The sequence below is a fragment of the Mustelus asterias genome, chromosome 17, assembly GCF_964213995.1.
Source record: "Mustelus asterias chromosome 17, sMusAst1.hap1.1, whole genome shotgun sequence".
NCBI lineage: Eukaryota > Metazoa > Chordata > Chondrichthyes > Carcharhiniformes > Triakidae > Mustelus > Mustelus asterias.
In genome coordinates this window covers 25,878,706-25,893,054 of record NC_135817.1, presented here as the reverse complement: position 1 = coordinate 25,893,054, position 14,349 = coordinate 25,878,706, and the positions used below count along the sequence as shown (strand labels likewise).

Sequence of the window (14,349 nt, the reverse complement as noted above, 5' to 3'; positions counted from 1 at the left end):
CCGACCCGGGGAAAAGCTTCCCACCGTTCACCCTATCTATGCCTTTCATAATTTTATACACCTCTATTAAGTCTCCCCTCATCCTCCGTCTTTCCAAGGAGAACAACCCCAGTTTCCCCAATCTCTCCTCATAACCAAGCCCCTCCATACCAGGCAACATCCTGGTAAACCTCCTCTGTACTCTCTCCAAAGCCTCCACGTCCTTCTGGTAGTGTGGCGACCAGAACTGGACGCAGTATTCCAAATGCGGCCGAACCAACGTTCTATACATCTGCAACATCAGACCCCAACTTTTATACTCTATGCCCCGTCCTATAAAGGCAAGCATGCCATATGCCTTCTTCACCACCTTCTCCACCTGTGACGTCACCTTCAAAGATCTGTGGACTTGCACACCCAGGTCCCTCTGCGTCTCTACACCCTTTATGGTTCTTCCATTTATCGTGTAGCTCCTCCCTACATTATTCCCACCAAAATGCATCACTTCGCATTTATCAGGATTGAACTCCATCTGCCATTTCCTTGCCCAAATTTCCAGCCTATCTATATCCTTCTGTAGCCTCTGACAATGTTCCTCACTATCTGCAAGTCCTGCCAGTTTTGTGTCGTCCGCAAACTTACTGATCACCCCAGTTACTCCTTCTTCCAGATCATTTATATAAATCACAAACAGCAGAGGTCCCAATACAGAGCCCTGCGGTACACCACTAGTCACAGGCCTCCAGCCGGAAAAAGACCCTTCCACTACCACCCTCTGTCTTCTATGACCAAGCCAGTTCTCCACCCATCTAGCCACCTCCCCCTTTATCCCATGGGATCCAACCTTTTTCACTAGCCTACCATGAGGGACTTTGTCAAACGCTTTACTAAAGTCCATATAGACAACATCCACGGCCCTTCCTTCGTCAACCATTTTGGTCACTTCTTCAAAAAACACCACCAGGTTCGTGAGGCATGACCTCCCTCTCACAAAACCATGTTGACTATCGTTAATGAGTTTATTCCTTTCTAAATGCGCATACATCCTATCTTTAAGAATCTTCTCCAACAACTTCCCCACCACGGACGTCAAGCTCACCGGCCTATAATTACCCGGGTTATCCTTCCTACCCTTCTTAAATAACGGGACCACATTGGCTATCCTCCAATCCTCTGGGACCTCACCTGTGTCCAGTGACGAGACAAAGATTTGCGTCAGAGGCCCAACTATTTCACCTCTCGTCTCCCTGAGCAGCCTTGGATAGATTCCATCAGGCCCTGGGGATTTGTCAGTCTTTATACTCTCTAACAAACCTAACACTTCCTCCTTTGTAATGGAGATTTTCTAATACTCGATTTTCTTTCAATTCACTTTACATATCTTCTTCACATTAATGCTTCATACCCAATAGTTATGATGTAGAAATTGCTGATTACTACAAGAGAAACCAGCCAATTTCCTCCCTTGTAAACTATGATTCTTAAAGGTCATTACTTCCGTCAGATTATCAAAACATTACATCATTCCGCAAACTGTGGCATCCAAAATTGCACTTGTGCTGAACCTAGGAATAGGAAATATGTGCTAAGAAAATAAACCTAACCTGCTGTGGCTAGTGTACAGCTCACGATGCAGACTCAGACACAAGGGGAAGCTGTCTGTAACAACCCCCTTTAGGACTGTTCTCCTTCAAAGTGGAGATATCGCCAGAGTTAGTATGAACACAAGCACCATTATGGGTGATTATAGCCAGCTGCTTTCTGGGCAGGTACAGAGATGCTGTTACTGGTGTCTCCTCCTCACAGAATGCAACCCAAGGGAAGCCAATGTTCATACAAGGAGTGTAAAAAGAACGCAAAATATTACAGCAAAACTCTGCACATTTCACCAACCTGAAACTGTTCAATTAAAAAGAAATCTGCAAATAAGGTGTCTGTATTCACAGATTACTCAAACACTGCTCAAAGAGGTGCAAATGAAATCATTAGCAGTTATTCACCCTAAAGCGAATCATCCACCTGCCTTGATTAAATCATCAGAAATTTCAAATAGCTTCAAGAATACAAATTCCTTGGCTGGAATTCTCTGACCTCGCCCGCGAATGGAGTTTTGGCTGAGCGCAAAATTCTCCCTTCTCGTTGGCAGCGGTGGTGGGTGGGGCGAATGTGCTGGAGAAACCCAGTCCTAGTTAGGCAGAGGGCGGCATGGTGGCACAGTGGTTAGCACTGCTGTCTCACAGTACCAGCGACCCAGGTTCGATTCGCAGCTTGGGTCACCGTCTGTGTGGAGTCTGCATGTTCTCCCCGTGTCTGCGTGGGTTCCTTCCGGGTGCTCCGGTTTCCTCCCACTGTCTAAAAGACGTGCTGGTTAGGTGCATTGGCCATGCTAAATTCTCCCTCAGTGTACCCAAACAGGAGCCAGAGTGTGGCGACTAGGGGATTTTCACAGTAACTTCATTGCAGTGTTAATGTAAGCCTACTTATGACACTAATAAATAAACTTTACACTATGGTTGATTAGAGATAGTGATGCACATGGGAAGAGGAGAACTAGTGTAGTCTTCAGCTGAAGCATAGTCACAGTCAGAGGTATACCTCAACCAGAGCACAGACAGAAACTGCTGCCATTGTAAAGTTTTTGATTCTATCCTGAATATTACATTTCATTGACACTTCCTATAAGCATCTTTATAACTGAAACTGCCAACCAATTCTTGCTAGCTTCCAATAATGCTTTTGCACCATTTCTACTGGCAAGGTGGTGTAATTACAATGTGACAAGTTTATGTTGGCAATTTTTAAAAATTCATTCATAAGATGTGGGCGTCGCTGGCTCCTCGGCCAGCGTTCAGTGGCCCTCCCTAATTGCCCTTGAGAAGGTGGTGGTGAGCTACCTTCTTGAACCACTGCACTGCAAGCCAAGTTTCGTAGGAACACCTATTCGAGAGAGAGTTCCAAGATTTTGACCCAGTGACAGTAAGGAAACGTTGATATATTTCCAAGTCAGGATGGTGGTGGCTTGGAGGAGAACTTGCAGGTGGTGCCTATTGCCCTTATCTTTCTAGGTGGTAGAGGTCACGGGTTTGGAAGCTACTTTCAAGGGAGCTTGGCGAGTTACTGCAGTGCATCTTGTAGATGGTACACACTGTTGCCGCTGTGTGTCAGTGGTGGAGGGAGTGGATATTAAAGGTGGTGGATGGGCTGCCAATCAAACAGGCTGCTTTGTCCTGTATGGTGTTGAGCTTCTTGAGTGTTGTTGGAACTGCACTCATCCAGCAAGCGGAGAATATTCCGTCACATTCCAGACGTGTGCCTTGTTGAAGGTGGACAGGCTTTGGGGGATCAGGAGGTGAGTTACTCTCCACAGAATTCCCAGTTTCTGACCTGCTCTTGTAGCCACCGTGTTTACATAAAAGTATAGAATCCCTACAGTGCACAAGAGGCCATTTGGCTACATCGACCCTCTGACAGAGTATCTCACCGAGGCCGTGTTCCCTGTCCTATCTCTGTAACCCCACACATTTGCCATGGCTAATCCATCTAACCTACACATCTTAGGACACTATGGGGCAATTTAACATGGCCACTCCGCCTAACCTGCACAACTTTGGACTCCCACAACTTGTGGGAGGAAACAGGAGCACGTGGAGCAAACCCATACAGATGTGAGGAGAACGTGCAAACTCCACACAGTCACCCAAGGCTGCAATTGTACCCAGGTCCCTGGAGCTGTGAGGCAGCAGTGCTAACCGTTATGCCACCATTCTGCCCTGGCTGGTCCAGTTCAGTTTCTGGTCAATGGTAACCCCCAGATAGTGGGGGAATTCAGTGATGGTAATGCCACTGACTGTCAAGGGGAGATGGTGAAGATTCTCTCTTGTTGGAGATGGTCTTTGCTGGCAATTGTGTGACATGAAAGTTCCTCAATGGTACCATTATAAATAATGGACATAGGATTTTATAATGGGAACCAGATGTCAGGAAGCACAGATAAACATATGCCTTTTATGCATTAAATATAGATGTCACTTCAATAGGAAAGAACACAACATTATAAAACTTCTCACAGATTTCTATCACTTGGCCTTAGAATTCCCCCCCTCCACCCCATGGCATGTTTCCCAGCTGTGGTGACTGCTTGCCATTGGCCACCACCAGTCCTGCCAAAATCAATAGTAATTTGTGTTACGTGCCCGCCCTGTCGCCGGGGAACCCGCCAGGGGCAATGGCGGTCACCTTCAGTGAGATGGGCTGGAAAATACCACCCTTAGTCTTTGAGTACAGGGTACATTGCAACTAATTATCATAGATTACATATGTACACTTGTGTTAAATGCACGCACAACACTCACATAGTTCAATAATAAAGGATTTTGAGACAAATTACATTTTCTTACTTGGTATTGTACAAGAAATAGTTACATTTATTCTGTGCAAATTTGACATGGAGGCAAATTACACCCACATTTGAGTTTCATTAAGTTAATCGTTTATTCATGTTACAGTATTTTTCATTGACATCCACATCCCACGAGTGAGTACAAAAAAATGCGAATCTGATCAGTTCACCTCTGTTAATTGAAATGATTAATGAAATGACATGAGTTATTTGAAGCAGCAAGTTAATATACTCTGACAACAGCAACCTATCTTTTCCTGCAGTCACTTGTCTGGTGAGTACCATGCCCAAGCAGCTCAAAGCACCTGTGCGGCCAGCTGGGACCTGTCAACCACGCAGCCCTTTCCCTCATCGATTTGTCTGCATGTGTTATTTTATTACCCTTGATTCAATTGGTACAACTGAGTCTGTAGAGCCAAGACTCACTCCAGAGACTAGAGCACATAATCTAAACTGGCACTTCAGTGCACTACTGAGAGAGTGCTGCACTGTCAGAATAGTTTTTTTTCTAGATGTTAAAGAGAGGTCTTTTTTTCCCCAGCTGGATATAAAAGATCCCGAGGTCCTGTTCAAAGAAGTGCAGGGGGTTGTGGGGGGGGTTCTCAAATGTCATGGCCAATATTTATTCTTCAGCTCACATCCAAAACAGATGATCCGGTCACTTATTTCACTGCTGATTCTGAGATCTTTTTGGTGCAATTTGTTGCCACGTTTCCTACATTGTTAAATGTTGTTGCAATGTGTTGTGATGTAAAATGCTTTATTGGTTACAAACCCTTTGGGATAGGGCGGCCCAGTGGATAGCACTGCTGCCTCACGGTGCCAAGGACCCGGGTTCAATTCCGGCATGGGTGACTGTTTGTGTGGAGTTTGCATGTTCTCCCTGTGTATGCGAGGGTTTCCTCCAGATGCTCTGGTTTCCTCCCACACTCTAAAGATGTGCAGGTTAGCTTGGTTGGCCATGCTAAATTGCCCCTTAGTATCAGGAGGATTAACAGATTAAATACATGAGGTAGGGTCCGGGTGGAATTGTCATCAGTGCAGGCTCAATGGGTCGAATGGCCTCCTTCTACACTGTAGAGATTCTATGACTTTGAGGTTGTGAAAGATACTGCAGAAATGCAAGCCCTTTCTTTCTGTCACCTTAAGCTATCTTACATAATCCTCAAAAGCCTAAAGTGCACAAATTATTACAGTTCAGGTTGGGTTCAACCAAAACTACAGGAGCTCTCACACAGTTAACATGTTTAATTGGGAAGATCATGATCACAATCAAATCTGCCAACAGAGTGCTTGCCCAATGTACTTCCCATTTAGATTGAGGAAGAGAGCAGCTTCATTAGTGGATCGTTCCACAAACTGTTTAAAACTCTCTGAATTCCCCACCACCACTCAACTTAGAGAAGACATTGACCGGAATTTTACTGCCCCACCCACCACAGGAATCGGAGCGGGCGCGGGGCGGACAATAGAAAGGTCCGTTGACCTTGGGCGTGATTTTACGGTTTTGGAACGAGCGAGGCCGAAAAATCATGCCTATTGTCCTCCCACCCATCCTGCCTCCCCCCCCCAACAACTCTTGTTCAATCTGGTGCACTCATTGGATCATTGCTGCATTATATGTTCACACTGGGCTCATTCAAATCCCCACAGCCACAGGGCCATCTCTCAACTCAGCAATCAGAGGCGGCATCTTCAATCTAAGCCAAGGCTGGAATTAATCAGACAAATGAAAAGGAGACCCCCTCCAAAAGTGCTGCAAATCTAAACTGAAAGCAGAAAGTTCTGGAAATACACAGCATTTTGAACACAGCTGAAACGTCCATCATTCTTCATCTCTAATCATATTGATTCATCAGAATTTCTTTTTGCTTCAAGGTTGAGATAATTAAATTGGCAAGGCTCACACAACATTGTCACCGGCAAGCTCCAGTTAACATGTAAGATATTGAAATGTTTTCTTTTCCTTTCAAATGAGATCTTGTCTGTAGGATTGCAAAGAAAATCTGATGCAATCTGGACCTTTAAATAGATTTACATTTCGTATATTGAGAAAGTCATCTGATTTAATCTCGCGGGGTCACAAAAGATGGTAAGTATTTGCCCTGCGGCTGAGTGGATGCTTCCATATGATGTGTTTTTTTTCAAAAGTAAAAGACATTATTAAGCCAGCAGTGGATCTCAGTCTGCCCACGATTATTTAATCCATTTGAATCTGTGCCTGAGAATGTTTATTTTCCTACCCTGTCTGCACATGTGACCACAAAGAGATCAAACAGGATTGTGCTTTACCACTGTGGTGCAGCATTCTGGGAAACAGGACTGGCTTTCTGAACCAGCTCCTTTTCATTGAGAAAGGATAGTGGTTCACTTTGTCCACGAACCAAGGCAAGGATTTTTCCGCGGGAGAGCCCGACCTGTGGACTTTTCCACCTTCCCAAATACACTTTGCCCAAGATCCTTGTCCTTTCACATGGGGTTCACGTTCACAGTACAGTTTGCCAGCCACGATGGAGTTGGGACGCATGTAGAGGTTAGAAGGGCCTTCTCTATTCTTGGGAGTCAGCAGCCTAGCCCCCAATATCATTTAAAGTCACTATAAATCTCACCCCTCATCATCCCCCATGCCAATCCATGCTGTTCTGATTCCCCTTGCTCCCACCACGTCCCCTCAAATTCTCTATGCCACCAAATATCCCCTTAGATTCCTCATGCTTCCTCACCCTGCACCAACTCACACCCTTCTGGATCCCCTATGCCACCTAATGCCCTTCAGATCCCCAAGCCATCCCACCTAATCGCTCCATGCCCCCTCAGATCCCCATGCCACTTCCATGCTCCCTCACATGTCTGTCCCCAATATCCACTATAAACAGTATTCAGAAACCTTGCAAAGCAACGGGAATTAATCTAAATTCAATTTAAAAAACCTGTGGCAACTAATAAAGCTCTCATTCAAACACATTGATAATACAAAAAAAGCTTCTCTATTCAAAATTTAAACATTTAAGTTACCATTAGGTTGTGTAAACAAATAACCATGTATTCTGAAACCATATCAAATGTGGAATATGCTTTTAAAACCTCAAAGAACTGTCAGTCATTAGCCTGAACAGCTGTATCAACAGACTAACAGCTTTTGAAACTCAGCCACAAATTGATAATGGCTGCAGATAACAAAACATTGGCTTCTCAACTCCAAAGACTGAAATTGAAAGAACTGATACTGTGTTCTGAATTTCAAAGCAGATTGCCTGTCGGTCAAAGGAGGGGACTGTGTGCTTGGATTTTTTTTACCTTTCAAAATCAGGGGACGATTTTTTTTTCAGTCAGAGCTGTCTATACATTTAAATCCCAATGGCAAACATGATGAAAAGGGTTTGTTAACACCTTTTCCCACATTTTTGAATGCAGGATGGCACTTTCTCCAACAGAAAAAGGTACTGTGATGCATGTCTATATTTATACAATGGGAGTTAATGTATTGGTCAACTTACCTTTGCAGGACAGAGGGTACAATCTTTTACTTTAACCACGAACTGGGAGCCCTTTGATGAATCATTGCATTAAAACATATCTGCATTATTATACAGTATCTAATAGTGAGTTGGGAACATTTTACACTTATGTTTCAGAATGTTCCCAACTCCTCAGAAGGCTTCTCCAAGGTGATGCATTCTTTAACGGCTTCCAAAACTTGCATCAGCACACATAAATAGTGCATGGGAGGAAATACAATTTTCCTGTGGTCGTCACAATGGGGATCCTGACCTCAGAAGAGGTGCCTGTGCATTTAGCACCCAAGGCCTCCTGACCATTGAGAAGTCCACACACAAATGGCAAGGAGTAGGGAAGGCTAAGGAAAATTACGTTTCCGGCAAAAACAACGAAGTTCAGCATTTCACAACCCGCATCACACCTCCATTTGAGAGACAAAATCTCTGCATATTTTATTTCTGCTGACTGACTAATCCGCAATCTCAAGTATGCCTTTCAACACTTACACCTATTTACACAAGCAACTGGGTGCCACAATTGCAATCCTGCGATGGATAAAACTTCTGGTTTCGAGAGCATAATTTGAAGTCTCTGATTTAGATCCCAATTTGTGGTTAAAGGAAAAGATTATAATTTGGAAGAGCAATGGAATGCCACAAGTAAAAATGCAGTTTGCACCCTCAAAATATGGCTTTAAATACAACTTGTCTTTGGCGTTGAACAGGGAGCAGTAACACGAGGTAGCCCTCCTGCCTCATTTCCCTTGCCTCATTGAGCCTACATCCATTGGAGCAATGGGCCCGGGTGCACTCACTCAGGGTGAAATCACTTGGCAATATGAGGGTAGAAACCAAGCATTTCCTGGCCTTTCCTCTCTGCAGCATGTGGCAACTGAGCATTCCTCACTGGCCACAATGAGGACAAATCACTTTTTATGTGTTAAAAACATACTGATCTAATACATGAGGCAAGATTTCAATTTCCTGAAGGCCTGTGTTCATTACGTTGTTTTGAGTTGCACTTTAGAGCTTTAACAGATGTACCATGAGGCGATAGATAGTGTCTACAACAACTTATCTTTATCTAGGGCCTAAACAGATTAAAATATCCCAAGGCACTTCGCAGGGCCATAACAAAACAAAGTATGTCATCGAGCCACAGGTCAAATTAGACCAAATAGCCAAAAGCTTGGTCAAAGAGTTAGGTTTTAAGGAGTGTCTTAACGGGAGGAAAGCGAATTTGAGAGACAGATGTAGGGAGGGCAATTCAAATCTTGGAACTTAGGAAACTGAAGATACTAATGGTGGAATGATTCTAATTTTGAAAGCACTAGAAGCCAGACTTAGATGAACACGGATATCCCATAGTGTTGTTGGGTTGGAGGAGGTCACAGAGACAGCAAGGGGCAAAGCCATGGAGAGATTTAGAAACAAGGATGAGATTTTTAAATCAAGACATTGCTTGACTGGGAGCCAGTGCAGGTCAGCCAACACAATGGTGATAGGGGACAGGATTTCCTGTGAGTTAAGGCACATACGCATGTAGGCCCCAATGTTGGAAGATCCCATGCACCTCCTCACTAGATTTCCTGGGTTCAAATGTGCAAGTTCTCCAATGATTGCGCACACCCTGCCAGGAACCAGGCACCCCTAATAAACCAGCAACAGGAAGCAAGTCACTCAGCACCAGGAATGGTCAGATTTAATTCTTTCCACTCAAGGAAAGAAACACAAGACACCACAGAAACTAGGGGTGAAATTGTCATGGAGCCTGGAAGGCTCCACCAACCTACATGTAACATGGATGCACAATCTCCTCCCTAGCCCCATTTTTGACAAATCCATTTTTTTGCCAGCATGGGGAAGGAGACACTGGAAGGAAACCTGAACTCTGCAGGGCAATTTCAAATTGGTGCAGAGTTTAAACAGAGCCCATTTTAGTTGTTTAAAGAGTCTTAACCTGTCACGTGGAAGTCATGAATTAATGGTGTAGACTTAAAGGTTCTTGAAGAGCAGATAAGGTCGATATAACTGTCATGCTCTAAAGTCTTTAAATCCTGTGCTCTTTGAAACATAGATGCAGGAATCACTGACTATTTAAAAAACCCTCTGCTGGACAGCTCTGATTCATAGGTCATCTGGTACAGGTTAGAAAAAAGGTGTAGCATTATGTCATGCAGTTTCAATTGAGCTTTTTGTTGACATTTCCCCAAGGGCTATTGATAAATCAATGAATGTTTGGCTGAGTTTAAAAAGCTAAAATTATCTCAGCAGGGTGTTCTGAGTTCATGGTTTGATTAACAGTTTAGAGAGGCTATTAAAGGATTAGCTGTGTTTGAGATCTGAATTGAAAGTTATTTGTTTTTAGAGACTAACCACATGAGCAGATTTAATCCTTTCATTGGGTTTTATAAATGGATCTTTTTTTCACTATCGGGTGTGTAAGACTGAGATCCGTATTAGATTGTTAGAAGTTTTTTTTATCTCTGCATGGCTCTTGAGGTCTGCCTATGCTGGATAGTGGGTGAACAGCTATAGAGGTTGTAAAGGGATATGAAAAGGCATGGTGTGGGTGGGGTGATGAGTTGGCACTGACTTGACATGGAGGCTATGAGGAGCCATGGCAGGTGGGTGAGCAGCATGAGTTGGCTTGGAAAGTATAAGGGATCATGGGGGTTGGGTGTTGGGATGAGGCGGTGTGAGGACAAGTAGGCTTACCAGCCTCAAACAACTAGGACAAAGTCCCAGAGAACTGAGGCGGGCCTTGCAATCAGCCTGCCTCAGTACTCGCTCATCCTGTGACACCTACACTCAGCTTCCAGGGTCAGTGGAGCCAATTCCATCCTGCACCCACAGACTACAAACTGCACCCCGCCCCCCCCAACCAACAGCGAAAGTTGAACCTTATACCAAGGTGGGATTTTTCTCAACTCAAGCCACCTGCTTCAGTAGTCAAAATCTGGCACCTGATTTCAAGAAGAGGGCTCCTAACCCTAAACCTCTGGGTTGGAGAGCATGAGGAACAACCCAGCTAGGCAGGCATAAAATGGAGGGAGGTTGATAAAGCTACCTTGGTGGTGGCCTGAAAATATGAATTCCATCCATTAATCAGAAAATAGTGGACAGCACACAAAGATCGGCTACTATGAAGTAGAAAAATAGTTTCAAGAATGCAATAAGATAAAGTTTCCACAGACAATTGCAATCTCTCTGTCCCTTCCACCTACACTTAGAGGTGACGTTATCATGAAGCATTTAACCTGTCATAGAAACTTTAATGGGCCTTATTCGTCTGGTTCAAGTGAACAATCTGATCATTATGGTAAGTGTCCAAATCCACAGGAATATGCAGAAGAAAGTCGACTTTGCTTTCTATTTGTGTACAACCACAACCCTATGGGGTAATGGAATCTTAATAACACGCTGCATAATTCTCTGGAGGAGAAGCCTATTCATCTATATTGACCATAATTAATTGAATATGGAAATCTCAAGTTTAACGAAGGTAAACCGAGACACCAAGGAGTATTTATAGCAGTAAGTAAGATGTAACAGCCACTAACTGGTGGAGAGTCACTTGCAGTATTTCAGGCAATTATACAGTGCATAAACAGCTGCTGCTTAATCCAACAGGATAACTGGCTTCAAACCCACCAGGGCTGAATTATGCTTTACTGTATATTAAATTAAACTCTCCTAATAAGTATTCTGATGATGACGAATACAGCACTGACAACCTCCATTTACAAAAGACTTATTCTGACACATGAATCCCATTACTATCTGGTAATGCAGTAAATCACTGATGGTAGCTTTCGGTGAGAAATGCAAGGCTGGACTAGATTTATTGCGTCTAATGAAATATTGAATTTGATCTCATCGATCAGCTACAGCACCCCATGTTCCTGAAATGCCCCTTGCTATCCAGCATGACGCCCATCGGACATGTGACAGCAGTCTAACACGATAAGGACATCGGTGGACACTACTAACTAGGTCAATAAGAAATAACATTAAAACAATTGTCTCATCTCTGCAAAAAAGGAAGCCATTGTGAAATGGCAACGCTAAAATTCAGAGGCAGTTGCAACACAGGCAGTATTTAACAAGCCATTGCTATCCAGATGTTTAAAACCTCTTCCTACGTAAGTGGTAACAGACCCAAATATTGCTCAGAGCTGAGCTCCTGTGGCACAGTACCTTTGCTCTCTTGGCTTGAATCGTTGCTTTCCCCGGGGGTTGTAGTTTCCAAGATTGGCTTCATTCTAAGCACAAAGACAATTCAGGGACAACGCTTTCTGCTCCCTGGCGTCTCTTTGTTTTCTGCTCCTTTTCTTCTTCACCTTAAACTCGCACGGGGGGGCAGTGACTGAGCTGCTCTGTGGTGCCTTTGTCAACACTGTGCTTTCCAGAGATGCAGAGGTCTTGTCAGATCCGATTTTGCTCAACTCACTGGTCTATGAAGATCCCTGCCAGCGCCTGGTCACACATACGTCACCGAGGATTCCACTTATAAAACAGCTTTTCTGAATTAAAATTCTGCTCATGTCCCTGCCCAATTATAGTTTAAAAGTACATTTCTTCATCCACTGCCTGTCCTCTGAAATGGTGTGAATAAAATCACAATGAGCCGCATCACTGGAGGATGGATTGATTACATTATAAGAGAGTTTGTGTGCTACAATGAAAGGGACCCCGTCCACTCACAGCAATCACTGAGCATACCCCACCATGTGCTGTCTCTGGGGAGAATGCATGTCATCACACAAAGGGAGGACCACTCTTCTCAAAAGACACCATTAAACCGTGCTCTGAATTCTTAATTTACTCCTTGTGTTATTTGCTCTCTCCCACCCCTCTGAATTTTCACCCAAACCACACCTTAATTATTACTATCTGCTAGATTTTAGTTGACAAATGAACCTTACCCTTCACTATTCAAAAAGTTATCACAAATAAATTTGCTCTAACACGTGTACTGACCCCAAAATTAAATAAAGTATCAGTTATTCATGACTATGATACTTTCTTAGCTAGAAATTAAGACAACATATCATTGAAAATATATTAAAAAGGTTATAACACAAAAGACTGACAACTAAACTCCTGTAATATTTGTATTGAATGCAACATAGGCAGGTCCTATTTGAATATAGGTGGCATGGTGGCACAGTGGTTAGCACTGCTGCCTCACAGCATCAGGGACCCAGGTTCGATTCCCAGTTTGGGTCACTGTCTGTGCCGAGTCTACACATTTTCCCCGTGTCTGTGTGGGTTTCCTCTGGGTGCTCGACCCAGAGGAAACCCACACATTGTTCGACCGGAGCAAAGGAGAGGGGAGCGATTTGTGGCTGGAGTAAAAAGGGTAAGGGATTGACCTTTTTTTCCTTACTTTTTCGCGGGGTTTCTTTTTTTCCTAGTTTAAAGTGAAAAGCGGAAGTAGGCCAGCCGCGGGGTGACCTGGGAAGGAATTTCTTATTTTTTATATAAGCACGCGGGAGGTTTAAAAAGCAGGCCGCACTATCCAGCGGGCAGTGTCGTTAGCGGGCAGCAAAGTGAGCAGGTAGCAGAGTGAGGGCTGAAGGGCTTTGGCTCAACGGGCTTAGACGGAAACCGGGGGAGGCAGGGTAGGTTTATTTCTTAGTTTTTAAAAAACTTAAAAACAAAGCAAATAAAATAAGGATGGAGGGTCATGTGATGTGTTGTTCCTGCATGATGTGGGAGCTGGTGGACCCCATTGTGGTTCCCAGTGAGAATGTCTGCAGTAAGTGTTGGTTGCTTGGGGAACTCCGGCTCAGGGTTGATGAGCTGGATTCTGAGCTTCGGACACTGCGACACATCAGGGAGGGGGAAGAGTTACCTGGACGCTGTGTTTCAGGAGGCAGTCACACCCCTTAGACTAACTAGCTTGAATTCAGCCAGTGGTCAGGGACAAGAGGGTGTGGCTGCGAGTGAGGCAGGTAGCGGGATCCAGGAGGTAGAGTTCCAGGAGCCTCAGTCCCTGAACCTGTCCAACAGGTTCGAGATTCTTGTTCCCTGTGTGGACGGGAACGGGGACTGCAGGGAGGATGAGCAAACTGACCACAGCACCATGGTACAGGGAGCCGTTCAAGTGGGGGGAGAAAAAAGAAATGTAGTCGTAATTGGGGATAGTATAGTTAGGGGCATTGACACTGTTCTCTGTGACCAGGATCGAGAATCCCGAAGGTTGTGTTGCCGGCCTGGTGCTCGGGTTCAGGATATTTCATCTGGGCTGCAGAGGAACTTGGAGTGGGAGGGTAAAAATCCAGTTGTTGTGGTCCACGTAGGTACCAACGACATAGGTAGAACAGGAACAGAGGTTCTGCTAAGGGAATATGAAAAGCTAGGAGCTAAATTAAAAAAGCAGAACCAAAAAGGTAATAATCTCTGGATTACTACCTGAGCCACAAGCGAATTGGCACAGGGTCAATAAGATTAAGGAGGTAAATGTGT

At 44.3% G+C, this 14,349-nt stretch overlaps 1 protein-coding gene across 3 annotated transcripts in view; it reads right to left on the bottom strand.

The window, feature by feature from the left end:
* The window catches only part of gpm6bb (glycoprotein M6Bb), a 216,488-nt gene that overhangs the window by 83,682 nt on the left and 118,457 nt on the right, over window positions 1–14,349 (bottom strand). The window contains exon 1 of one of the 3 annotated variants that reach the window (XM_078232417.1): window positions 12,076–12,139. The exons of the other annotated variants lie outside the window; for them this stretch is intronic. Within the exon in view, the coding sequence (XP_078088543.1) occupies window positions 12,076–12,139 (64 nt within the window). Of the gene's footprint in view, window positions 1–12,075; window positions 12,140–14,349 lie in introns of those variants that run through there. 3 annotated transcript variants of the gene reach the window in all.